This window comes from Pseudorasbora parva, chromosome 24 (assembly GCF_024679245.1).
Source record: "Pseudorasbora parva isolate DD20220531a chromosome 24, ASM2467924v1, whole genome shotgun sequence".
NCBI lineage: Eukaryota > Metazoa > Chordata > Actinopteri > Cypriniformes > Gobionidae > Pseudorasbora > Pseudorasbora parva.
This window is the reverse complement of record NC_090195.1, coordinates 8878152-8905236: the sequence shown is the minus strand read 5'-3', so window position 1 is coordinate 8905236 and position 27085 is coordinate 8878152. Positions and strand designations below refer to the sequence as shown.

Genomic DNA, 27085 nt, shown 5'->3' with positions numbered 1-27085 from the left:
TTAAGGGGGGGGGGGGGGGGCAGTATGCATAAAGCTCATGCATACTGAGCTTTAAAGACTTGGATTGCCATCCTGAAAACATGGACAAAGTTTCAAAACAAATAAATTGGACGCTTGATGGAGTATTTCTGTGTTAAAAATACTCCTTCTGGTTTCTCACAAGTTTCGGAGAGTTTTTTTTTGAGTATGGGTCCGCTTGACGTCGACAGAGCGGAAGGTCCTTGTATGGGCCGTACGGGCTCTTCTCCCGGAAGGGTGCGCGTGTGTGAACAGAGCGAGAGCAAATGCACGGCGCCCATAAACACTGCTCAGGACTTCACCAAATCAACAATGCTTCAAATGTCTATGTTGTTGGCTATTGTCGCGTGAGTAAACTACAGTAAACAACACGATCGTATAGTTAATTTATCAATGGAGCATGCAATGTAACTTATGCCGTGTGTTTAAACACATTTGTTTAGCTGACCACTATAGGTGTCTGCTTGTTTATTGTAAAACCGCCCCAAACATAAACCTAGGTGACGTTCACACAAAGCACATTCAAATGTGCTACTCCATTGTTTTTCTATGTAACACTATAACACAGTCTGACGTGCAAAACCGTTTGGACAACCAGATCTCTAATCAGTTTTATACATTTTTTATACATAAGACCTTAGTATAATTAAAAGGAATAATAGTTAATAGTCTTGTATACTTTATTATTTAAAGGTCTGTTTTTCATTCCAAAATGTTTTTTATTGTCTTTTGCTTTAAATTCTATATACCCCATTTGATGTCAGTTCAGTCTATTGTAAGGAACTGTGGTATGCATAAGAGGTCCAGAGATGTTTTTAATGTCACTGTCTGTCTCGCCCACTGTGTTGATGGAGCAGCTGACTAGACAGTTGAAGGTGAAGGCCGTCTGAAGAGATGGCAATTCATGAAATGAATGAAACAAGTTCCCTTACCTCTCTAAAGCTGAATGAGTTTGTTATGGAGAATGCAGCTAATAGCTGAATGTGTTGAAATGCTGTACTTTCCTGAGGATGAAAATGAAAAGCCATCCTCCACACTATCCTGCATACTAACTATAGTCCATCAACTAGAGTGAGAATTGCACATGGTCTTTAGGGAAACTGCAAATGAAAGTTATTTGAGCCTTTTTACTTCCCTTCAAGCTTTTTTTTTTTTTAGTTATTCGCACCAGAGTAACAGACTTGTCACAGTATCTCTGTAGTGTGCACTGGGCTCAGAATTTGAGACAACATCACTGGCTTTTAGTCTGATATCATCATGCCATGTTGTGTAGTAGTTTGGCTGTATGATACATTTACTATACCCTTTTATTTTGTTATCATAGCAGCATTGCCGGTTAAAAATGATTTGATTACAAAGAAAGACAATGATTACATTACAATTTTAAACTGAAGGTGCATCCAAATTTGTGTAATTGTGCCCTATTCTGTGCCATAAATAGTGTGAGTAGTGTGACTTTTAACACTGTTAAAATTCCTCCCCAAAAAGTGCACTTTAAATAACCGGATGATGCCCTCTGAGTAAGTGGTGCTAAAGCATTGTTACATTATTGATAATGGCCCATGTACATTCTTTGCCTGCAAAGTTTTGCTAATGACTGCGCCTTAAGAATAACCTTTCTGTCAGTTAGGCCTCAAATCTGACAGTGAGTTCCAGTGGTCCATTAGTAAAAGCTGTTGGACATAAACTGCAGCAAATATTGTAAACATCTTTAATGCTGGAATCCATTGCATATATTGTGTACTGATCCATGCAGTAAGGGTCATTTATCAGGCAAAGGGTGAAGAAATAACGTGTAAATTCCTGGCCTGAGCCCCTAATTCATGTCTGGCTCTTACAAACAGGGATTCGTTTTATTATTTTTTATTTCTCCTGTCTCATTGTTGCCCATATCCAATACAACATGACTTGAAGTTTTGACCTTTCAGTGCTCATATGCTGTGAGGTAATATGAAATCAGTGATATATAAATAAACTGTGGTGCGGACAAATGGTTGTTCCATTAAGGTCACTGCTGCACTTAAAGGGCATTCATTAGCATTTCAATTTCTAATGGCATTGGAAGGTTGCATCTTTTTTTTGTACAAGGACATTAAGTTGCCATGTGACTTTCACAACTGACCTAACAAGAGTAGTTTACCCATAAATGAAAACTCTTTCATTATTTAGCACCATGTCATTCATCGAGAATATCGATCTCAGTTTTCCATGCATTTGTAATGACAAAAAAAAAAATGTTGTGTATCAACACAGATGTCAGGTTAAAATAAATAATAATATTTTCTATATTTATTTTAAATAATAAATATTTATTAATAATACTTTTGTTATTATATTATATTATATTATATTATATTATATTATATTATATTATATTATATTATATTATATTATATTATATTATATAGTGCTGTCAAACCATTTTATCTAAATTAAAAGTTTGTGTTTACATATATGTGTGTTGGTGTGTGTGTACTGTGTATATATATATATATATATATATATATATATATATATATATATATATATATATATATATATATATATATATATATATATGGTTGCGATTGGTTGCGATTAATCAGTTTGATAGCACTTATTATAATAATCATAATATATTATATTGTTGTGTATCCACATATTGTGAAAAAATGTAAGTGAAGTTCTTAAAATATCCATCATAACACTTTATCTCTATTTATTAATTTCATGCTCTCGCATCCTCTCTGAATGTCAACCTTTTCACGTTAATCATTAATTGATATCTAATAGATTGTTTAACAACACATATCCAAAATTAAATTCCTCATCTTTCAGACACAAGGAACACCAAATAATTCAAAGGCAGTAGTTGCTTGCATTCAGAAGCTGTAGTTTGCCTACCCACAGCATTAGCATTAGCATGTAAGCTTTCCAGATTTCAAGATTAGCGCTCTCGTATAGTATAGACTTGTATTTTATCTAAGGATATTGGCTACTCTTAAAGAAGTTTTTCTGTAGTGAAGTACATTGGCATGAAAATAAATCTTTTACCACTCTAGTTAGTTAGTAAACCATATCAGTTAGTGAACCTGTCCTGCAGAGTTTAGCTCCGGCTTACCTCAATACACCTGGAAGATTCTAGTATGCCTAGTAAGACCTTGATTAGCTGGTTCAGGTGTTTTATTTTACTTGGAGGTAAACTTTACAGGACAGTGGCCTTCCAGGAGGGCCAGGTCTAGACAATTTGTGTTTCTGAGCTGCCATTGTTGAGTTTATATGGTTTTATTTTTCTTTGGTTTACTTCATGGGTTCATAAGAGACAAGTTGTATCTGGCAGCGCTCACATTCAATTTAGGTCAATTCACTGACCTACTTTTTTACTATACGACGATAATTGCACATGGCAGTCTTAACGAGACCAGTGTTTCCACATCATGAAGGGAGCTTTGTGTGTGTTTGTGTGGCGTCGAATGTTCTTGATCTGGTGTGAAATTAATGTTTCTTTTAAAACATCCTAATTAAATGCATAGCCATGGATAAAGCCTTGCATGTCAACTTTGGTTTGCTTAATGCAATCGACGTAGGATGGTGTAGGGGAAAGAATGTGAGTTATCTGACCACGCTCATTTTCTGACAATGTGTTTTCAAGGATGGACAAAAGACCAAAGGCAGCTATTTAAACTCCTTATGCCTTAAAGGAGAAATTCACTTTAAAATTAAATTTACCCCACGATTTACTCACCCTTAAGCCATCCTAGGTCTTTACGACATGATGACGTTCTTCTTTCTGATAAACACAATCAGAGTTATATTAATAAATATACTGGCGCCTCCAAGTTTTATAATAACATTGACTGGGTCCATTGAGTTTAAAGCTCAAAAAAGCACATCTATCCATCATAAACATTCTCTGAGGGGTTAATAAAGGCCTTCTGAAGTGAATCAATGGGTTTGTGTAAGAAAAGTATCCATATTTAAAACTTTATAAAGTAAAATATCTAGCTTCCGCCAGGTAGCCTTCCGTATACACCTTCTGAAAAATTGAAAGCGGCAGGATATTTATTATTATAACTGCAATTGTGTTCACCAGAAAGGATGGCTTGAGGGTGAAATTTTCCTTTTAGAGTGAACTACTCCTTTAATAGTCATATTTTCAAACACAATATATTTGTTTGTTGACTGTTCTTCACTGACAGAAAGTATTCTCATGTCATCATTATCAATATGTCTCACAGCAGTGATGAGGAAACAAAAGAAACAAAATATTATGCACTTTTTAAGAATAGTAAACTGATGTCCCATTGAAATTTTTCCATTTAAGACTTTACCCTCTCCCACATCAGTCGGCCAAGACTTTATGTTTTTTGACTGTACCCACCAATTTAAATGTCATAGACAATGTCGTAATTTTGCCATAAAAAAACACAAATTGGATTTTAAATTGATTCAGACATAAAATAAAAAAATAATGGCATACCCCATATAAAATAATAGAATATAAAGCACTTCGTGTAATATTTATTTTGACCTTTTTTCGTACCCTATTTGTGGAAAGTGCCATTACAAATGTGAAGACGATTGAATTATTGAAGACTCAGCCGTTTAAAATGGCAAATGTTTATTCAAACACTGATACAGCACATTTTTTATTTATCTATCCTGTTACTGGAGTAAAACAGAACCATGTAACATTAGAAACAAGCTGTTTGTATACTAACAGAGTTTGACATTATTTTTCCGTCAGGCTGCTGTAACATCAACACGTAACATCACTGTAACAGGTTCGCCTGGATCCATTCCTATTCAAAATGAATCTCACATCACTGTGTGGATGATAGTTACACAGAGTGCTACATTGAAAAATGTTCCTCGGAAAACACACACACTGCTACCGGCATGCTTAATGCATTTCTAAAATCATTAGCGCACATTAACAGATATTCAAACAATCTCTTTGACATGTTAGAGATAACATACAGTGTATTCTGGTGTGATTTAAAACAACTTTATCTATAAAGATTGTCAACAAGTACTTTATTCAGTATAAATAATCACACTTGCAGCTGCTACATAAATGCATAATTTACAAAAAGGAAACCAAAAATAAATGTGAAATATCAAACTACCTTGCATTGGCTACAGCTGTGCTGAAAGAGTTTGTGGTTTATAAGAATACAGACTTCTATAGAAATGTTTCAAAACGGAATCTTCTCTTTAAAATACCCTTTGGCGCATTAATTTACAGTTTATAAAAAGTCACACAGTAAATTAACATGGAATTGCTGTAGTTTTTTAACAGCTAAGATGACACTAGATTTAACGAGCTACTTCTTGCTCATTGCAAATCTCGTTGTGAACAGTAAAGCCTACTCAAGTGCATATAAAACATTTAATATGACTGTTTGGCCTAAAAAGCTGGAGCTCACAGTGGTATAACCACAGTTAGATAATCATTGTGGAATATTGTCTTGCTAATAATGCAACTAACCTTAAAATAACTGACATACAAACATTATCTTTTGGGGAAAAAAATACAATTAATTCGGTTATGCAAATATACATTTGAGAAAAGAGTGGAAGATAGACATTAGTTGGAAGAAATAATCTCATTAGTATTCCTTGATATTTGTACGTAAAGTTTTTTTTTTTTTTTTGGATAGACACGTTTACATACAATATCATTGTATGGACAAATTCTAAAACGCAAGCCTTTTATGTGTCTATTGAAATGGATATGAACACATTTTTTTACGAACATAGTATGTAAAGTATTTGTATTGCAAGTAGTAAACGTGAAGTGCGTGTCATTTTATGACTATCATTTGCTACAGAGAATATTCTAAGCACTTATGGTCATTAGAAAGTTCAAATGACAGTTTTCAGAGGAGTGCACTGCACTCTTTTTATTTCTATTTCAAGATCTATTTTTTTCTAACTTGTCCTTTTCTACATAATGTTCTTAGAATTGGGCAGCACCAAGTTTAAAGGTTATTTACAGGATACAAAAATAAGAGTTTCAGCTAGCATAGTTATCGGAGTATGAATGAGTGAATTATGTGACTATATGAAAAATCTTTTAAGATATCTGTGATGTTAAATACTTAAATACAGTGTTGCAGTTCAAACTTGGCACAGTCACAGTTTCATCTTCACAGTGTGTCACAAAAGGTAAGACCATTTCCATGTGAATTACTGTCATATGTTTACAATGTCATTATCACAAAAGTAAAAAGAATTAGGACCAAAACCTGGATTTTGTGCTTTTCTTGCTGTCATGTCTATCATTTTAAGTCAGTGAAGCATCTCATGCAAAACGTCATTGGAGATGTGTAAAACATAGGAAATGTGTCTACCAAACCTCTTCTGAGTTCTTCATTTGTTTGCTTTTGTCGAGATCTACTCTTTAAAAATTGGGGTGGTGGATGTTCCCTTGTAAAAAATGTTTCTGGTATTATCTGGACTGTTTCCTCGTTCAGGGATGAGGATCCTGGTTTTTCTACGCAAGCTGGAGTCACGGCTCCCGGGACCAGATTCAGGCATTTCCATGGGAGTGACCCTGATGGTGGAAATGGTCTGGTTGGGATGGTGGTCACTGCCTGCTGTAGATACAATAGGGACAGTCGGGACAGTTGGAACGGCGACGACTTTAGGAGCATTAGAGCCATTCTTCTTTCTGTCCGTAGAGTGCTTTCTGTCTGTTGAACTGTTCACGTCCCTCACGGATTCAGAGCTCTCCGAGTCCCGATTCAAGTCGTTAAGCTCAAATGACTGTCTAAAGCTGCTTTGGGACTTCCACGTCCAGGAGCCACTTCCATCCGTGGAGTGTGCATGCACCAGGGGTCGGCCGTTCTCCGGATGGGCTTCCACCCGGATTATGGCTCCAGTGCTGCCTTGACCTCCAGACTCCTCAGTGAGGCTCTTGTAGCGCTGCAGCGGTGCTGTGGAGCTGGTGTGGCTGCTGCTCTCAGAGCTGGGAGAGCTTCCCTGCAGGAGACCTTGCTGCTTGGACATCGCAATGACTTGCATGATGCGTGGCTGGCCATTAGAGTTAGTCCTAACTGCCGGTACCTCCCCACCCTTCTCCACAGTCCTCTCCACGCTTTTCATCCATTTGTCACGGGTGTTACTGTTGTTCGGCAAGCCTCCCATGTTCTCCTGTGTCTCCTCTGGGATGTGGACCAACTGCGAGGAACCAGGCCGAGACTGGATGGGCATCCGAGTACCACCTGCAATCCCGCTGGGGTTGCTTGGTAGTGTTGTACTTCCAGTGGCCATTTTTAGATATGGGGTTCCAGGTCCCTGATGTTCACCATTGATCCCCACAGCTGAGGGTTCAGAATTGCAGCGGACATCCATGCTGTTTGGAGGAGACTGTCCTGGTACACCTTCCATGGCATACAGGGAATGTTTATGGTTCTCATTCTTACTCTTCCACTGCAACAGCAGCTGCTTGGATCGACTCGAATCTACTGAGGAGGTGTGGATGGTGGCGTTCCGGAAGGCAGACTCATCCATGGCGGGCGTATGCACTCTGGGCAAGGTGTTAAATGTCACCATGTTCTCCTTGTGCGGAGGGCTGCGAGTATTGATGACCTCCACATCTCTGCTAGTTTTTTTCAGGCTGCTTGGAGGTCCAGCCTGGTGGTGTTGGGCATTGCGGTGCAGGATGCCCTCAGAGCATGAAGATGAGAGGCCGTCGCTGCCACTGCAGCTCTTAGCAGAAAGGTGGTGACCTTGATGGCACAGGTCAGCCATAGTTCGACGAGAATCCCGAACGTGAAACTGACTTGTCTGTTTCTCCTTGCTCGGTTGAAAGTTTCCAACAGCAAACAAACCCTGGACAGACAAAACACAATATTTAATTGGTATTTCCCAACATGCTTAATAATAAGGGTTTGCCAAAAGGGACATATTCCTGGATCAACATCCGTTTTGGTCCTGGAACAACTCTGCTGTGAACTGGTCTGATTGTATGGTTAGGCTGAGGCAGGAGTTCAGAAAATTAAAAAAAACAGTTTCCTTCTGATTTTAATAATAATAAGTTGTTACATTTTTATAGAGCTCAAAGCACTTTACATGGAAGATTGAGGGAATCTCCTCCACTACCACTAATGTGCACCATCCACCTGGATGATGTGACACCAGCAATATTGCGCTAGAATGCCCACCACACACCAGCTTATTAGTGGAGGGAAGACAATCAGTAAATATGGGAATGATTAGGAGACCACGATGATGGATGGAGGCCAATGGGCAAATTTGGCTGGATGCCGGGGTTAAATCCGTACTCTTTTATGAAGGACATCCTTGGATATTTATTGAGTCAGGACCTCAGTTTAACATCTCATCCAAAAGATGGGAAAGAAAGAGTTACTTACAGTAGAGTTGGTTTAGAATTGTTTGATATGAATGTTCCCCAGAACCAACAATGATCTGATCCAGGAATAAGTCCTACCATAGTTAGCTTAATCATGGTGTTTGCTTATGGTAAATAGCATTACCAAGACCTTTTATCTATTGAAGATGCTTTAAAATGCCATGAAATATATGATATAATGCCTATATTCATCTCACTAGGTAAACAGCGATGCCCCCTCCAAGCAGGAAGCCCAGGTAAACGTCAATGGCGTGGTTCTTGTGCTGAATAATGCGGGTTAGGCCACATATGATGGCAGATATAATAAAGGAGAAGACCAGAAGAGGCTTCAGCAGTTTGGATGAGTCCGTCAACGTGCTGTTGAAGTACATCTGCGGGAAAAAAAAGATGATCATGATCACAGATTTGCTGTGATGTTTCAGAATCAGGTACTGAGCCAGAACCATCCTCTTTTCATTGCAAATGATCATAGTTATGCTATGATGATTATATTACACACTTTGATGATTATAATAATGTTCAAACCCTTGAATTTACTTTAAAACTCCTTTAAAATTAATTAAAAAATGTATTAACCAATAACCGCAGGGAACATGAATCTGCTGATTTGAGTGTATCATAGAATACAATATTGCTACATTTGTGTATTTTGTGACCCTATTTTGGGTAGACCCTAGAGTTGTGCGTTGGTTGGTACAGTTCCCAGAGACATGAGTCAGCATCCACTGATTTAAAGCTACACTGTTTAAAGGGGTACTTCAGCGCTGGGTAGATGAATCTGTATTTAAACTGGGTCATCAATGTAGTAGAAATGAGAAATTATTTTTGAATTTGGTGCCTTCTAGACTGAGAAAAGACAGAAAATGTATTTTTGTCTCATGGGGATGAAAAACTACAATTCCCAGAATGCTTCACTGCCCTGTGAGGCCATTCCCAAAGCCACCTACTGGATTACTGTGACTGAGTTAGAGAAGCCACTACAATTAAAAACTGAACGTGTCTGTTCAATATAATGAGTAAGTCACCACGCGAGTTAAAAAGACTTACATTGCTCACCATAGCTCTGAGTGCCTAGTATGTGCATAGTAGTGCATAGTAAATGAGTGCCTGCAGCTGCTGAGCTGTGAGTGATCTCCCATCCCCCATTCGCGGGTTCAAAACATGCAGAAATGGCTCCCTCTGCTGGCTGTAGTCTTTAGCCTTTGGCCAAACATTCCTCCAATGATGCAAATATCGTCAATTTGCATCATAGGAGGAATTTTTCCAGAAATAAAATGCATAAATCTCTTGTCTCAGGGGGATATGAGATGGGGAAAACACAATCATTTGATTATACTCCAGGGTTTCTACTGATACAAAACCATATGCTAATCGCTAAAGTAACCCTTTAACTTTTTTAGTTTATTCTTAGCTAAAAACACTTAGTTCTTTCAAAAATATATGTGCTCATTAATTTATATTTACTTCTTTCAAGTTATAAAGTTATCTCGTAAGTTTATAATATGCCATTGAAAATACATACGGGTGAGGGGTTTGAATGCTGATCGCCATGTTGTCCCTCCATCTTGAAAGTACATTAGCCAAAGAGGGACATACCCAATAATTCAAGCTTCGCCTTTCTCGTTTTAACACTCGATGGCACCGTGTTGAATGTGAAGAAGGGGATTGCCATGTTAATCTTGGACTAAATCGGCCACCGTAGGAGTTAAAACGAAATCAGAACTGAGACGAACAGAAACTATTATTTCCTGGAAGGTCATATACCTTTTCACCGCTAGATGGGGGAAAATATCACACAGTGTAGCTTTAAGATTATTAGACTGACTGTACTTAAAATGACAATGTGTAAGTTCATTTAAACAGCTTAAATGGTGTTCTTGTAATGGAATTCATAAGAGTTTAAGCAAACTGCTCAATATATACAGTATAACATTTGATTCTTTGTTTTATGTAATAAATCAAATGACCTTGAGAGGCGCTAATAAAAAACAGACTTTAGTTTTTTTCCTGGTTTTCATGTTAAGAAATAAGATACTGAATAACACATTTAGGCCGTGTGTCCACCAAAGCGTTTTTTTACGCTGCTGGCTGGCGTTTTCAATTGTTTTCAATGAGAGCGCCGTGTTTTTAGAACGCCTGGAGTGCACCGAGGCGCTGAGCGAGTATTTTACGCTCGCCCTGAGCGCTCTGCGTTTTTTACTGGTCGCCGAGAGTTGAAGAATGTTCAACTTTGAGTAAAGCGCAGCACTCATCACTGTCACTTTTCACCCAGCCGTCCAATCACAGTGGAGGAGGGGCGGGACAAACACAACACAGACCAACCGCCACATTCTGCGTGTCGTCATCAGATGACAACAAGAAATAATAATGAAACAAAATCATTTATAACAAATGCCAGAGCAAATACTTTACATTGTATCTGCAATTTTATATAGAATCAATACAGGAACAAACTACCTGTGAAATTAGAAAGACCTCCGCGGATTTTCCGTATCATAACAAAAAGCAAGTCTCAACTGAGGAGAAAAAACGCTGTCTGTCAAAACGCTCTCAAGCGCTCACAGCGAGGCATTTTCAGCTGGATAAAAACGCTTTGGTGGACACACGGCCTTAATGACCTGCCAAAACACCAGTAAAGATCTTTGTATTCAGAGTAATAAGCAAAAAAATAAGTGTAAACCTTTATGTCCTTTAACCAATTAAACACTATTTACATTGCCAAACACGCCTTCTGCTATTTATGCAAATTTGTGGTACCAGTTAATATTTTTTTTATGCAAATGTAAAATGGCATTCTGTCAACATATATAATATACACATGGTACATAACTGGGATGAATTTAGTCTCAAAATGATTAACACATGCATACACAATTATCCATAAAGTTGCAGATATGTTTTACTATCCACAACCAGCTTGTGTGTGAAAAATTCAGTTTTCTTCAAAATGGGTTAATCATTTTGATACTAAATTCATCCCATACATGTCAGTTTATATGTTGATATCAAGAGCTGAGAAAAATGTGAATTATATTTTTGATATTTAACAGCATTTTGTTAAAAAATGTTAAAACCTAAATTGATGTATTCCTAATTTCATATAAAAACATAAAAAAACATGACTCAAAGGGGTCTACACTCCATTTGGCTACATTGACAAGCTCCACTAAACGGCATGAAGGCATCCGGATGTTGCAGCACAAATTACAGTAGAGAGCTGTAGTCCTTTTATCCACACATCAGGGTCAGTTTTTCACAGAAGGTGACATGAGTGCAGCTTTTTTTATCTGCTAGTCTCTAGTAGCAAATTCATTTAAAAATGCCTGAATACTTCTGAATGACTGACTTTTACTCACCGAGACATACACAGCAGCAAAGGATGCCAGTGTCGCATGCTGTGACGGGAAGGATTTTCTGAAGTAAATGAAAGCAATTCTGATCAGTTCTGGCATCAAAAGAGTTTGAAACAAGAACACAGCAGACACATTCCTACACATTGCGCATCCAAGACACACATGCACACACACATATACACTCACACACACACATATATTCTGTCTGTGCGATTAGTAATTACTAATATGAATGTTATAGACACTGTTGATGCCCATGGCTATTGGCTCTTTGGGAGACTCCCATGGTGTTCTGAATCTGTTGAACCTAATGGTGTGTCTGCATCTTCTCTGACTGTTAAAAGGATAAATAAACATTGGCTGCATCCAAAATCGCATACTTCCCTACTAGTAGGTGAAAACAGCATGTGACAAAAGAAATATGTCCGAATTCACAGTACTCATAAAAGCGTAGGCGAAAGTACCCAGATGACCTACTACTTCCTGTGAGATTCTGACGTTTACACTTTAGTATCCCATAAGGCCACTGGAGAGGATTTGTGAATGGTGGTGGTGCAACAAAACTGACGCTAGTATGGCCCTGTCTCAAATGGCACCCTAAAAACTTGCATTCTTCCTATAAGTCTGCACATTTGTGACGAAAATATAAAAACATAAAAAAACATGACTCAAAGGGGTCTACACTCCATTTGGCTACATTGACAAGCTCCACTAAACGGCATGAAGGCATCCGGATGTTGCAGCACAAATTACAGTAGAGAGCTGTAGTCCTTTTATCCACACATCAGGGTCAGTTTTTCACAGTAGGTGACATGAGTGCAACTTTTTTATGTGTTAGTCTTTAGCAGCAAATTCAATTAAAAACGCCTGAATACTTCTTAATGAAAGGATGTCAGTGTTCCATGCTGTGACTGGAAGGATTTTGAAGTTGGATGATGGACACTTTACTATCCCATGAGGCCACTGGAGAAGATTTGTGATTGGGGTGATGCAACGCAACTGACGCTAGAATGGCCCCGTCTCAAATGGCACCCTAAAAACTCGCAGTCTGCACTTTCGTGACAAAATGCTTTTTTGACTGCTGGAAATAAGTCTGCAGCAGAGCTTAGCAAAACTGCGCAATGATGGTCCATATCAACCGCAAAGGGGTAGCCCGTGAGCACGCTTCTGAATCCTGACAAATGGGACGCCCTGCGGTGTCATGGACTTCTTTGTAAGTCCACAAGGCCGTGAGTGTGCACGAAGTGTGCCATTTGGGACATGGCCCAACTAACTCAATGAGGCCCCGCCCCTTTATTTTGGGGGGGCTGGAGCACATTAACGGACACACACTTGACAGCCATTGTAAGTCTACAAGACCAAAAGAAAGGGCATATGAAGTGTGCCATTTGGGACAGGGTCTATGTCCAGATTACATTCATACTACACACATTCATAGCTTCTATATAGAACACACTTTTTTTTTTTGCAGTTATGAAGTAATTACTTATTCAAAATAGTACCTACTCAAGGCAGTATGGGATTTCGGATGCACCCATTCATAGCAGCTTCATAAGTAGGAAACAACTAACTGATTCGAAAGCATATACTATATATCTTTGACAAACAGAGACATTGTAAAAAAATACGTCTGGGGAAAGGATGCAGTAAACTTCCACATTATTTACACTTTAAGAACATCAGATTCTACTTGCTGGTCTACAACATATCCACATTTGTCTGAACAAGATTTGCTGTTGTGTAAATGCCAGAACTTTTTATCAGACTGAAAGGGAATTATACCAGGGTAAACAACACGTATTTGTGTCAGCATACATATGCTCAGAAATTCATTAGCCACTTCAGTACTTCATTATTTAGTGAATCTACACTATTGGAGAGATGGTCACCAGTCTCATCCGTTCCTCTGAAAACCACCCTTATTAAAAAAGTACATCAAAAGCTGTTCCGTTAATCTACAGTTCCTATTCTTAGGCCGCAGTGACGCTTGGCTTTGATCTGTATGGGCTCTTGTGCCTGTATCGTACACTTGACTAGCACTTAAAGATTTTTTTTATCTACTTGTCCGTATCACAGCAGGTGTTAAGATAATCTATGTTTCGTAGGACTGTGGCACTGTTAATCCAACAGAGATCTAGTTCTCCGTTTGCCAAGAATCAGAGCTGTACCTGCCGGCGTTGATGACAGCAGCGTCAGATCCTGAGCAGATGTCCTCCAGGATGAAGAAACTTTCATCACAGGAGGTATTGAGGTGAGTGTAGTTGGGCTTGCAGACAGTGAGGAAGTAGGGGGCAGGGTAACCCGTCGACAACTGGATGATGTCGGTAATCAAAGCCGTGGCACATAAGCCAAACACGTGAACGCCTGAAAAGAAAAAGAACTTTAATGCACCGATATTTGATCATTAATAATTGATGATTTTATATATCAGTCAGTGCTTTGTGTGAAAGTTTCACGTTTATAAATTGGACAACTAGACATAATGTGGGATCCCATGATCATTTGGCTATAATTAATCGACTGATAATGATAACATTAAAAAGTCTTATCAGACTGATCGCATTACAAGTAACTTGAGTTACGTAATCAGATTACTGTTTCAAGTAACTAGTAAAGTAATGCATTACTTAGAAAATTTACAACAACATATTTGAGTTACTTTTTCAAATAAGTAACGCAAGATAATTTATTTTCCCATTTATTGACTGACTGCTCTCATGTCCCAATGCTGAGACAAATCCTAAGTGTGGAGTCGTGTGTAAACATGATGGTTATTGTAGTTCTAGGCTCAATGTGAGCGTGCATTTACTAAATCTCATTTGCACAAAATAAACGATTCAGTATTCCTTAAAATTAATAAAATCTGTAAAATGCAAAATCAGAATACTATACAAACCTCCAATGTGAAATAAATCAAACATTTGTATGCATTCAATCTCACTTTATTGACCACTGTACTTGCTGCTGACCTTTAATGAGTCCGATTTTTTATTTATTGGTGAAGTAAGTGTTACCTGAGGCTTATCTACTTTTGGTGTGAAAGGGTCTTTACATTTGCTGAAAAATATAACTTTTTTGTTATATAAAAAAACAAGCCCAGCCCAGGTGAAAAAAAGTTACGCAAAAGCAATGTAATACATTACTTTTCTTAAAAAGTAACGAAGTAACGTAATTAGTTACATTTCAAGGGAGTAATGCATTATTCTAATTGTCAAAGTAACTTTCCCCAACACTATGACCACTGATATTTTGTCTTTTTATTTCTAGGAACGATTAGATGCATGTTCTGAGAGAACATTTTGCGCATTTAATATGTAATCAAAGGTGGCATTCTTCAGAATTTCTATAAAAAAAAAAATATATATAAAAAAAATACATTTTTCATTCTACAGATTTCCGCCACAAAAATTGAACATTCCGTGTGGTCCTTTAACAGAACAAAGACTATTCAGGATTGAAAGAATATTATCTTCTAGAAATGTGACCTACCCACAAACCTGACACCTCGCCGGACGAAAGAGTTAAAGTTGCAGCCGGCCGCATTGATATCGGCTTCGGCTCCACCTCCACACTGCGCTCGGGACAGACAGCAGAACAGAATCCCCTCTCCGATCATGATCTGAGGACATGCAACACACCAGGTCAGAAGTGGGAGTGGATCGAATGTTCAGGGTGGATATCTCCTCTCAGATTGCGCTCTCGTACTAACTCTTCAGGCAGTTCTTTTTACAGATGCCTTTAAACAGAACAGCCCTAATGTCCTTGTCTACTTGTAAATGCAAAGTTTTGATGAGCCATAATGCAATCAGCTCTCACTTGGGTTGAGAGCGGCCGTTTTGATCATTGCACATTTATGTATTAATGCCCATTTTAAGCAGGGCTGTCACTGTGCATCAAAGGCACATTCATCCTTAATCTGCTCCAGATCTGTCCCCGTCATTTCACCTCCGTCTTCTGAAATCCACGCACCCAGACTTCTGCACAAACATTAGGGCTGTGAAGTGCTGCTTTCATGGAGGTAATTCATTTCAGCTCAAATTGTCACAAGCTAAATTAATAAATTGTAACACAAACACACACACATATATATACACGGACCGACAGACAGACAGACAGACAGACAGACAGACAGATAGATAGATAGATAGATAGATAGATAGATAGATAGATAGATAGATAGATAGATAGATAGATAGATAGATAGATAGATAGATAGATAGATAGATAGATAGATAGATAGATAGATAGATAGATAGATAGATAGATAGATAGATAGATAGATAGATAGATAGATAGATAGATAGATAGATAGATAGATAGACAGACAGATATGGAAACTGTACCAACCTACCCCTAATAAATGAGCAGTTAACCAGTATTTGAGAGAGATCTAAACACTGCCACGAGGATCAGTTGGGTCCTCTGGATGATGCATTATCATCTTTAGTTATTAGCTTGTCAATTCATAATAAGAGAGCCATGTTTGCAGCTGTGCAGTATATTACAGAGTAAACTAATTACTGGACAAAAGTTTTCATTATCTCAACTACTGATATTTATAAAAATGTGTTTATATGAAAGGTTTTAAACCTAAAATGATGCTATAATATTTAGCTTTTAATTTTAAATAGTGTTCTTAGTCTGTTCATTTGTTCGGACAGTTGCACCACCTGACAACTTGGTGGCTTAAGATAACAAAACATAAAATAATATGTATTATTTGTATGTACTAAAAATTAATTCAAACTAGGTTTTATAGAATAAAGTGATATGTCATAAATTTATAAAAAAATTAATTATAAAAGGAAATATTTCACAAAAATATGCACCCCATATATTATATTATATTAATGTTTAAATTCAATAAAAATTTTAATTACTATATATTTATAAAATATAGTATATTGTTAAATGTGTATTTTTAAATAATTTATTGTTATATAATTAGATAATTAATATAAATAAGTATAAATAATATATAATTTTAAATTTATTAGATTTTTTCACTGGAAAATCTCTGTGTGTGGGTATATATATATATATATATACACATACATACACATACACTCTAAAAAATGCTGGGTTAAAAACAACCCAAGTTGGGTTGAAAATGGACAAACCCAGTGTAATACAGTTCGTAGATGGGAAGGAGGCGGGAACCAGCGAAGGTTTCACAAACATTTATTAAAATAAATAAACGAAATGAAAATAAAACGTGGGCAGCCCCTCACGGACGACTGCCCTCAAACACATAAACAAAACTAAACATAAAGTCCAGGCCTGGTCCTCTCTCGTCTTCCGCTGTCCTTGCTCCTCCTTATATGCTCCCGTCACATGGCCGCGAGACGAGACCGGTGTGCCACGCAGCTGGCACTCGTGAACATTAATCACCGGCCCGCTCTCGCGGTCCCTCGCCCCGCTGCCTGTCACACCACACCCAGAAATTGGGTTGTTTGAACCCAGTGAATGGACCTATTCAAACAACCCAATTTCTGGGTTTGTCCATTTTCAACCCAGCTTGGGTTGTTTTTAACCCAGCATTTTTTTAGTGTGTCTATATATATATATATATATATATATATATATATATATATATATATATATATATATATATATATATATATATATATATAATATAATATAATATATATAATTTTATTTACATATATTTTTATTACATCTCACACTTGAACACATTATGACTGCACTGAATGTTTTTTTTCTTTAGCTCCATATACCAGCAGTCGGCAATCCTCTATATTCTATATTGCGTAGGTCGTCAGGTGAGGAGTTTAAATCCCAGTGGGATCATAAGATTGATATCGGCTGCGCTCTACGCTCCAGCCTAGTGAGAGAGGTGCTAAAGATACGATCCAAACATTGGCATGTCCACGTGCCACACCATGACCTGAATCAGATCCCAGAAAGCACACAGATCCCACCATCCCATCCCATCTGACCAACTCGGCTCTCAGACACTGATTCTGTGTCATGACACCTGGAGAAACCACAGGACGTCTCAGTGCCTGCAGTCACTTCCTGCCTGATGCTAAATCAGGCCTATGTAGGTAAACAGATTTTAGACCAAGACTGGGCTAAAGAAAGGATGGAGTGGGTCATTTTTAATGACTGTCAATACCTGACAGCCAAAATTAGTTTTTAGACTCACTTTGCTGTGCATTTTTATGCAGCAGAACTTGTTGAGATAAGATGAAAGTGTGATCAGAGCTCTTTAAGCCTGCAACTTAAACTAAATTATTTAATTACCTAAAAAAGCAAGCATGATGGCCACATACTGCAGAGAAAAGTACATCGGTGTCTTTGTAATGCTAGGCATTTTAGTCGTTCAATCAGTGCTTTCCGTATCTCTTCCCTGTCAAGTAGGGATGAAAAATCACAGCTTTTGTTTTTGTCCTGAAAAAAATCCATTCATTTCACATCTCCCCTGTACTTTCCAAACCGTGCTCAGATTTGCAAAATCTGCAAAAGAATACAGAATTTCAGTATGAATTTTTTTATTATTATTACATCCTCCCATGGCCAGATTATCCATCCACATTAATGTGATAGCTCTGTATTGTTGCTGAATGTCAACTACTGTAATGTGTGCATTTTTATTTCTCCTAAGAAAATCTAAATGTAAAATCTGAGACAAAGTTGACATAAACCTCTGTTTGAGCAGTACAATTCAGTAGTACTTTGTTTTACAATCCTGCTCCCCATGTACATACCATGTACTTATTACAGTAATTACAGTAACGACACTGTAAAAAAATATTTTTGGTTTAACTTAAAAAACTAAGTTACCTGGTTGCCTTAATTTTGAGTTTATTGAAATAAAAAAAATAGTTGATACAATGAAGGAAATTGGTTTAAAGGTCCCGTTCTTCGTGATTCCATCTTTCAAACTTTAGTTAGTGTGTAATGTTGCTGTTAGAGCATAAATAATACCTGTAAAATTATAAAACTCAAAGTTCAATGCAAAGCGAGATATTTTATTTAACAGAAGTTCCCTTTCAAAGCCTACAGCGAACGTCCGGTTTGGACTACAGCAGGAAGTGCAGGGATGTAATGACGTCACTAGAACCGTTTGTTGACTAACCCTCCGCCCACAAGAACACGCAAAATAGGGGGCGTGGTCTTGTTGCTCTCCCACGTGGAGAAGAGCGCACATTCACTGCTTGCATCTCCCCATTATGGTAAGAGGCGGGACCTTTCCGGGCAAAGTGCGCTAAGCTGCTGTCCAATCACAACACGGGAAGCGCTGGCCCAATCAGAACTCGGTACGTGTTTCTGAAGGAGGGACTTCATAGAACAAGGAAATCATCAGGCTGTTTTTAGGACAGAGGAAACAGCGCTGTACAGATAAGTAAATTGTGTGAAAAAAACTTGTTTTTTACACGCAAAACATGAACTCATGTTATATTGCAATCAAAGCTTCGAAAACACACGAAGAACAGGACGTTTAATAAATAGAAACTCAAAATATTATTGTATCTGAATCACATAAAAAATGTGATAAATCATGAAAATAGCACAATTTGGCGTGCGTCACCCTTTATTTCATTACAAGTAAAACACAATTACCCAATATGCTTCAATAAAAAAAAACAAATCTTTTAATAATAATTAAATAAAGTTGGTTGATTCTCAATGTTCATTGTAGTAACTCAATTGTTTTATTTCAATGAACTAAAAATTAAGGCAACCAGGTTACTTACTTTTTAAAATATTTTTTTACAGTGTAGGTACTAACCATACACCTAACCCTAACCCCTATAGTTACCTTATATTACCAGTACTTTCAGTACAAGTACATATACTGTAAAATAAAATGGACCCACAATTTATTTCTGGGTATATTTAGAAGTTATTTTACTGGAGATGTTTGTCTGTGTTAATATGATACATTCAATCTAATATACATATTTTTGCCTGAAGATAGAAGTCATCTTATGAAATGTATAAATGTGATTACATGCTTGATAAACGTGTATGACCTTAATATAAAAAAAAATGCCAGTGGGGTATTTAGAAAATTTACCAAGTGTGAAGATGATCTCAGTCTGTGTTTATTCCTTCAAATTGCCACTAACTAGACTAACTATTACCTACAAATAAGTTCAGGGGATCAGAGAGCCGAAAACAACAACCAACTCATTTGCTCCAAGTGCCCATTAGCATTTGTGAAACTATTTAACCATCCGAGACAACCGTAATCTGCCCTAAGAACTCAACATTAATTTGAGTGTGGAATAATCTGATTTTCAGTACGAGTGAACAACCAAACTATGATAAATCCACAGTAAAGCCTGCTGTGAAACTGCACTCATCTGTTCTAAAACAAGCAGTTAACCTGAGGACTCCTCGCTGGCTAGAAGGAGAGAACAGAAAATTCACTGTGTCATTAGGGCATCCTTAGAGAGCTGGCAGGCGTTCTGACAGTGTTGTGATGTACTGAAAGTGTCATCGAGTTGAGAGAAAGATACCATCTGACAGCTCATAGCTCATGGAGTAGTGTGAGGAAAATCTCATTGTGTATTTGAGCTATTCATGCACAAGCTTTCATTTTTGTACTGTCAGATAAGGCTCTGAATGGGAGGCCAGTTGGTGTGTGTCAGCTGTGATAATAGACCACAGGCAAACTGTATAAATTTACTCAAGTAAGACGTGCTCCTGCATCCACATCCTAGTTGGTCCTGTAACAACATTCCTGTCATTGAATATTCAGTTTTTAACACATTTAGCTGCAAGTCAAATAAATATTTATTAGCATTGCTGCATTTTCCACTTTTAGCTTTGTTGTCTGTCTGTGAAATAATCGAAAATCCTGATCACAAACTCTAAACCTTACATTATAAAAAAAATGGATGACATGCCTTCACTCGCTTCCACTGAAGAGAAGTGAAGCCGCCAATGTCCCAATATGGCGCTGTCTGACATCTTGCATTGATTTGGGACCCGAGTCTGTGCAGTTGTAAATGCAGGACATGAGTCTACGCAGTAGAAAGCAGGAAGTGGAGCCGTGGTATCAAGACCCTGCCCACAGTCCTGCAGCACAGTTTACTGCAGAACGACTCATAATGTTGGTGTGAAATAAACAGTTATGGAAATGTAGAAATTAAAGTTGAATGGAGCTACAATCTCCTCCCGATAAAAATTCACTCGAAGAAGCTGTCAATCTCAGCTGTCAATCATGAAGCCACATTTGTTTATTCGTTTTTATAGCATCAAATAACTAGCTAAATTCAAGCTTATTTACAAAACGAAAACTTGAACTTACATCAGTGTGATAAAAACTACCTAAAATTACAGAAACCATCATTGAAAGAAAATTATTCGAAGTGTAATTTGATTGTTTAATTTGTATCACATCCCATTACATTACACAGAGAGGGCGGAGTTTATGAGCTATACTGGGACCAACCACCTGGGGGCGATTGAGACGCTTTGGTTTCCTTTTTCAGGACGTCTGGGGTAGGAGGTTGCAAGGAGAACTGTACTTGCCGGACTGCATTGAGTCAAGTGTAAAGTTTGGTGGAGGGGGATTATGGTGTGGGCTGTTTTTCAGGGGTTGGGCTTGGTCCCTTAGTTCCAGTGAAAGGAATTCATAATGCTTCAGTATACCAAGACATTTTGGACAATTTCATGCTCCCAACTTTGTGGGAACAGTTTGGGGATGGCCCCAACCTGACTGCGCACCAGTGCACAAAGCAAGGTCCATAAAGACATGGATGAGTGAGTTTGGTGTGGAGGAACTTGACTTGCCCGGATAGAACACTCTTGGTATTAATTAGAGCGCAGACTGCGAGCCAGGCCTTCTCATCCAACATCAGTGCCTGACCTCACAAATGTGCTTCTAGAAGAATGGTCAAATATTCCCATAAACACACTCCTAAAACCTTGTGGAAATAGTGTCTCAAATGTGTAGTGAGCTAGGGTCCTTACTGTCCTTAGCAGTGCCTGAATTTGTATACACGATATGCTGAATCACGACCAAGGAAGCTAGGGAGCTTATTGAGACACACCCTTAAATACACAGACAAAGGTAATAAAAGGAACAGGGAACGTGTGTACTTATCTGGGACTATAGCAGCTAATGAATGGACTAGAACTAAGACAAAACAGGCAAAAATGACTATAACTGAAAATGAGCAAGACAGCAATTAAACATTAAAAGGAAACTATGCATAATTCAAGAAACAGGTCTTATTATTATTAATATATATATTTAATACAAATAAAATAAATAGAAAAGTGGAGATGGTGGATAAAAATATGGTCCGTTGAATACAATCTGCTTATGTGCTGTATGTTATTCTTACTAAGGCTGGAACTAACTTTTTTTCCAGTCGATAAATCTATCAATTATTTTTCGATTAATCACTTATTCTAATAATAATAAAAAATGTTCCAGTTAATTTATTCAGTTTTCTTTGTAGATTAATCATTTGGTTAATTTACCAATAAAAAATAACCACAACTAATCTTCGTAGTTTTAACTTATAATATTATTTATCACAAAAAAAAAGTTTATGCAGTGTAGGCCTAATTGGGAAAGGTGTGTACTATTTACAACCAAAATATGATATGGTTCACAGTCACATTTTGGGATTTACAGCAGAGATTGCTTACAAGTGTGAATCCTGCAATTATTTATTAAGAGATTAAAGTAGCTTCTTGAATATGTTCATTCAGCTTTATGATCAGACAGTTGAAGTCACAACTACATTCTAACAAACCAACCATAGCGGCAACCATAGCAACAGTATCAACCATGGCGGCCGGTGGCCATAAAACCAAAAGTTTTACCATGATTGACAGCTCGTGTGAAGTTGTGTTGCTGTGGTTTATCATTTCAGTTTTACAGAGGATATAATGCAGATTAGACCAGACTCTATGCTTTATAGCTCTGGCATTGTGAGTCTAACGTTAGTGCTATTATTGTTTGAATAGAATGTTGCTCCAGGCATGTCCAGCATAGGCGAAACACAAAGTGCCTGAATACACACAAATCATGACATTTTGTGTCAGCAGCTTGTGTCCTATCTTTCTTACATAATCCAATGTACAGTACTCAGAAGCATGAGTAGATCTTGCTGTGTATATGTGTGTAGTAAAGGGTTAGACTGACCGTAATAGCAGGAGCTGCGAAAGCGAGGCTTAGGAGCATGAGGAAGGGAACGACCTCATGCGTGGGTTCGATATAAGGCAGACTCAGACTACGGTCATGGCAGCTGAAACCCCAGCGGACCGGTTTGAAAATGTCCGTCCACTCGAGGAAATACACACTGACCACAGATGAGATCAGGAGAGGAAGCTGTTAGAGAGGAGAAAACATCACATAACTCTTCAACAAACATTTTCAAGGAATTACATTGTCCGCAAAACATGTCCCTATGGAAATGTACATACAGTCTGCAAGTTAATATTGCAAAATAAACCAAGACAGGGCAGTACTTAAAAAATAAATAATATCCTAGGCATGGTATAAGCCATATAATGAGTTCAGGTCAGTTCTGTGGAGTCATACTAACATTAAAGGGATAGTTCACCCAAAAATGAAAATTGTATGTTTATCTGCTTACCCCCAGGGCATCTAAGATGTAGGTGTGTTTGTTTCTTCGGTAAAACACAAATGAAGATTTTTAACTCCAACCGTTGCTCTAATGCATGTCATTGGGGTCTAATTCAAATTCTAACTCTTTTTAAATGATGAACTCATACAGAGTTACACACATGGTGAAAATGCGATTTGAACATATTTTTTTGGACGTGCTGTACTTTAGAATATAATGTAAATTCCATTGTAAATGAATACCATAATAACCATTCAATAACTATAGTATTACCTTAAGATCAGCTGATGCAAAGCAAAATATTTTTTTAACTGTCTGGTAAGCGATTTTATAATTTATTATTCCTGCATTTTGATGCAATAAATAAATTATCATTAGACTACAACAATAGAAATATAATAAGCATTGTTATAATTATTTTTAGATCTTTTTTATGATTCATGCTGTTGTAATTTTTCAATATGTACGCAAAAATATGGTCAAAAATGCTCAAAAAAGTGAAAAGTGACTGGAAAGTGTGAATGTCGGTAAATATATCAGTCAAATAAATGATAATTTTGTCACTCATACATACAGTATTTGTTATAACATATTTGTTAACCAGGTTTATATATTTATCATCAATAAATCCTATTTGTTTCTTCATAGATATCATACATTTTTACTAACTGAAACTCCTATGGAGTTTATGCTTTCATTTAAGCTTAAATATGTTTTTTGAGTGCAGGGGAGTGCCCAGTAAAAACAAAAACCAAACGTAAGTTTTCAACAATCATTTGTAACACTTAAAATCTACTGTAATTTAAAACGTAGGTTTTTGATGGCTGCCATCATGTGTCATGATTCTCTTTGACGTTCATGCTTATGGTCGGCTGGTCTGTGAATCTCATACGGTTTGTCCCAAGTGCCAGTGCTTTGGAAGAAAATATGGGTCAGTGGTATCAGTCGGCCACAGCGCAACTCTGCAGAATCAGCACAGAACGGCAGCTGCTTGCTGTAACCATCTGCATATCAAATGCCTGCAAACTGACCTCGATCACTCTACTGTAAAGAAATTAATTAATGAAGAGCTCTTAATAACTGGCTTACCATGGTAAATACGACAAAACAATCTGCCATAAAATATACTAGACAGTGTTTGCATAATATAATTATATGGGTGAATTTCGGGTATGTATATAAGGTAATTCAATGCAAAAACAATGGATCAAATCAAATCCCTCACACTTTATCTGATTGAATATCCATTTTCAATCAGAAAACATCATGTTATGGAAGTAAAATGGATTTTGAATGCATTTCCCAAATGAATTCAGATGATCCCAAATGAAAAGAAGAGGTGACACTGAGGTCTTAATAATTGATTGCTATAATTGGGGAGGATAGTGTTTCTCAGTGGCTTTTTTTCAGAACCACGTGGGACAGGCACCATCACAGCAGGTACAGATGGTGTCCGCTAGGTGACGGACCGGTTACAATAAGAGCATCGCTGGGGGTGTGCTCGGGTCATGGAGGTTTCTGTGACTTGACGAAACTTCAGTGAGATCCTGAGAAGCACAAAATCCAGCCGTTTCTGCTAAGCACATGCATCATACACGCGTCATGTCTTCCAGACCTTCGTTTTTTTTTTTTGGTATCTGACAATAAATTTTGCAAACCCTACTGAAAAACAGCAAATGGATGAATGAATAAATGAATGAAAATGTCTAATTCAGCACAACCCTGCATAATGTATGAGTGCACGCTTAGATCTTCTCCTTAAGTACTAGATCACGTGTGCCGTGTATGCATGTGCGGTACGAAAGCTGCACTGCCTCAATTCTTTATGTCACACTGACCTACATATATTCCACTAACCCCATCATGATGCATGGAGAGCAGAGCAGCACCTCCTGGGGCAAACATCTAAGAAGGAGAGCTGACAGAAGCACAGCATCCCAGTGCTGACATCACTCTATGCCAGTTAGTCGTACATATCAAACTGATGATATTTCACAAGGAAGATCTGAAATGCTTTCCACAGACGTTTACAACGCCTAATAAAAAGCCTGTTCCAATAACAATAATCAAAAATCAGTTTCTTTCATTTGTGACCCTGGACCACAAAACCAGGCATAAGTCACACAGGTATATGTGTGGCAATAGCCAACAATACATTGCATGGGTCAAAATGATCAATATTTATTTTATTCTTAAAAATCATTAGGATATTAAGTAAAGATCATGTTTCATGAAGATATTTTGTAAATGTCCTACTGTAAATAGATCAAAAATATATTAATAGTAGTCATATGCGTGCTAAAGACTTCAATTGGACAACTTTAAAGGTGATTTTCTCAATATTTCTTTTTTTTTTTTGCACCCTCAGATTCCAGATTTGTAGTAGTTGTATCTCAGCCATCTATTATTATATCACCATACATCAAAGGAAAGCTTATTTATTTTTTATTTATCGTTTTTCAGGTTACGCATACATCTAAATTTCAAAAACATGACCCTTATGACTGCTTTTGTGGTCCACGGTCACATTTGTTTTAACAACCCTCAGTGATTATTTTAATTTAATGCAAATAATAATAAAACTAGGGAGATTCAAACACACTGTGGTTATTAAATGCAATGAAAAGTTAATACTGTGATGCTTCATCTGTGTCTCTTTAAAAAAATCCAATTACAAATATAAATGTATACACAAATATATATTTAATTTCATTTATTATTATGTAATTTGTTACTTTATGTCAATAGGCTTTGTTGTCTTTTTTGGGGGGGACAATTAGATTACAGTATGAACTCAAACATTTGTTATATTTCTCTTAAGGAATTTAGCAGAAACATCTGACAAAGTTGATACATTGAAAACTGAATGGACAAGTCTATTAATACCTTAAAATCTATGAAAGAGCATCTTGGTCAATACAATCTCCTCAGGTTCAGTTTATCACTATAGCTAGTCACACGTTTTGTTACGTTACATTTATAGCTATATATACATATATATATATATACACACTGCTGAAGATTTTATACCGTATTCTGATATTTTAAGTTGTCACCTGTCAAATCAAATCAAACGTGCAAATGTAAACAGAGTCACTTACCTCCACGAAATAAAAGCATGGCAACAGTGTCACGCTCTCTTTTATCATTTTCTCTTTCAGTCTTTCTCTCGCAGACATCGTGTTTCTTTCCTTTAAAAACGCTAATAACCTGTTGTATCCTAAGCGTCCACCTTCATTCAGCAAAACAAGCCGTCTAGATCAGTTGCTTCTGGCTCCATGTAAATGCATGTTGTGGGTTCATGCAAAAACAAACGGCACACACAGACACGTTTCACCATTTACACGCGCTATTTGTATTGGAGTGGAATATTGCAATTGAGAATACAGACAGAGAGGAAAATATTGCCGGCAAGATGACATCAGATTTCTCGGATGAGGGGCTTGCGTCTGATGCGCATGCGCACAAGCTGTGGGCTACATTCCTCCAGTCATTCGCATTATTATTAATAATGTCACGACTATACGGTAACCGTTGAACGTGATACATGATCAATCAAATGAGTATTTGTATTAGTCAATGCCACAACAAGGTTGTCTATATGCACACCAACAACATAACATTGATATTGGAAATACTCACATGAAAGACAATTCATACGGCATGCATAATGCATTACCATTTAATGCAGTACAAAACAGTAAGGCTGCATAAAAATGATGGCTAAAAATAAAGACTGTAGCTAAATGTTTCCTATCTAGACAAGTTAAGGAACT

The 27085-nt window shown here is 37.3% G+C and overlaps 1 protein-coding gene across 1 annotated transcript; it reads right to left on the bottom strand.

Moving 5' to 3' along the window:
• Positions 1-4596: 4596 nt before the first annotated feature.
• On the bottom strand, positions 4597-26735 carry LOC137063957 (phospholipid phosphatase-related protein type 4). Its single transcript, XM_067435277.1, has 7 exons — positions 26411-26735; positions 22865-23050; positions 15220-15349; positions 13899-14094; positions 11734-11791; positions 8575-8748; positions 4597-7836 (listed from the first exon to the last, which is right to left on the bottom strand). Exons 1-7 carry the CDS (start codon positions 26486-26488, stop codon positions 6397-6399), a joined length of 2262 nt encoding a protein of 753 aa, XP_067291378.1. The 5' UTR covers positions 26489-26735; the 3' UTR covers positions 4597-6396.
• Positions 26736-27085: the final 350 nt, after the last annotated feature.

Coding starts and splice junctions, on each gene's coding strand:
- LOC137063957 (XM_067435277.1), bottom strand. CDS start 26,488: ATGTCTGCGAGAGAAAGACTGAAAGAGAAAATGATAAAAGAGAGCGTG. Junction 15,350..22,864: donor TCGCAGCTCCTGCTATTACG/GTCAGTCTAACC, acceptor GCATGTCCTCAG/ATCATGATCGGAGAGGGGAT. Junction 8,749..11,733: donor TTGCTGCTGTGTATGTCTCG/GTGAGTAAAAGT, acceptor TTTTTCCCGCAG/ATGTACTTCAACAGCACGTT.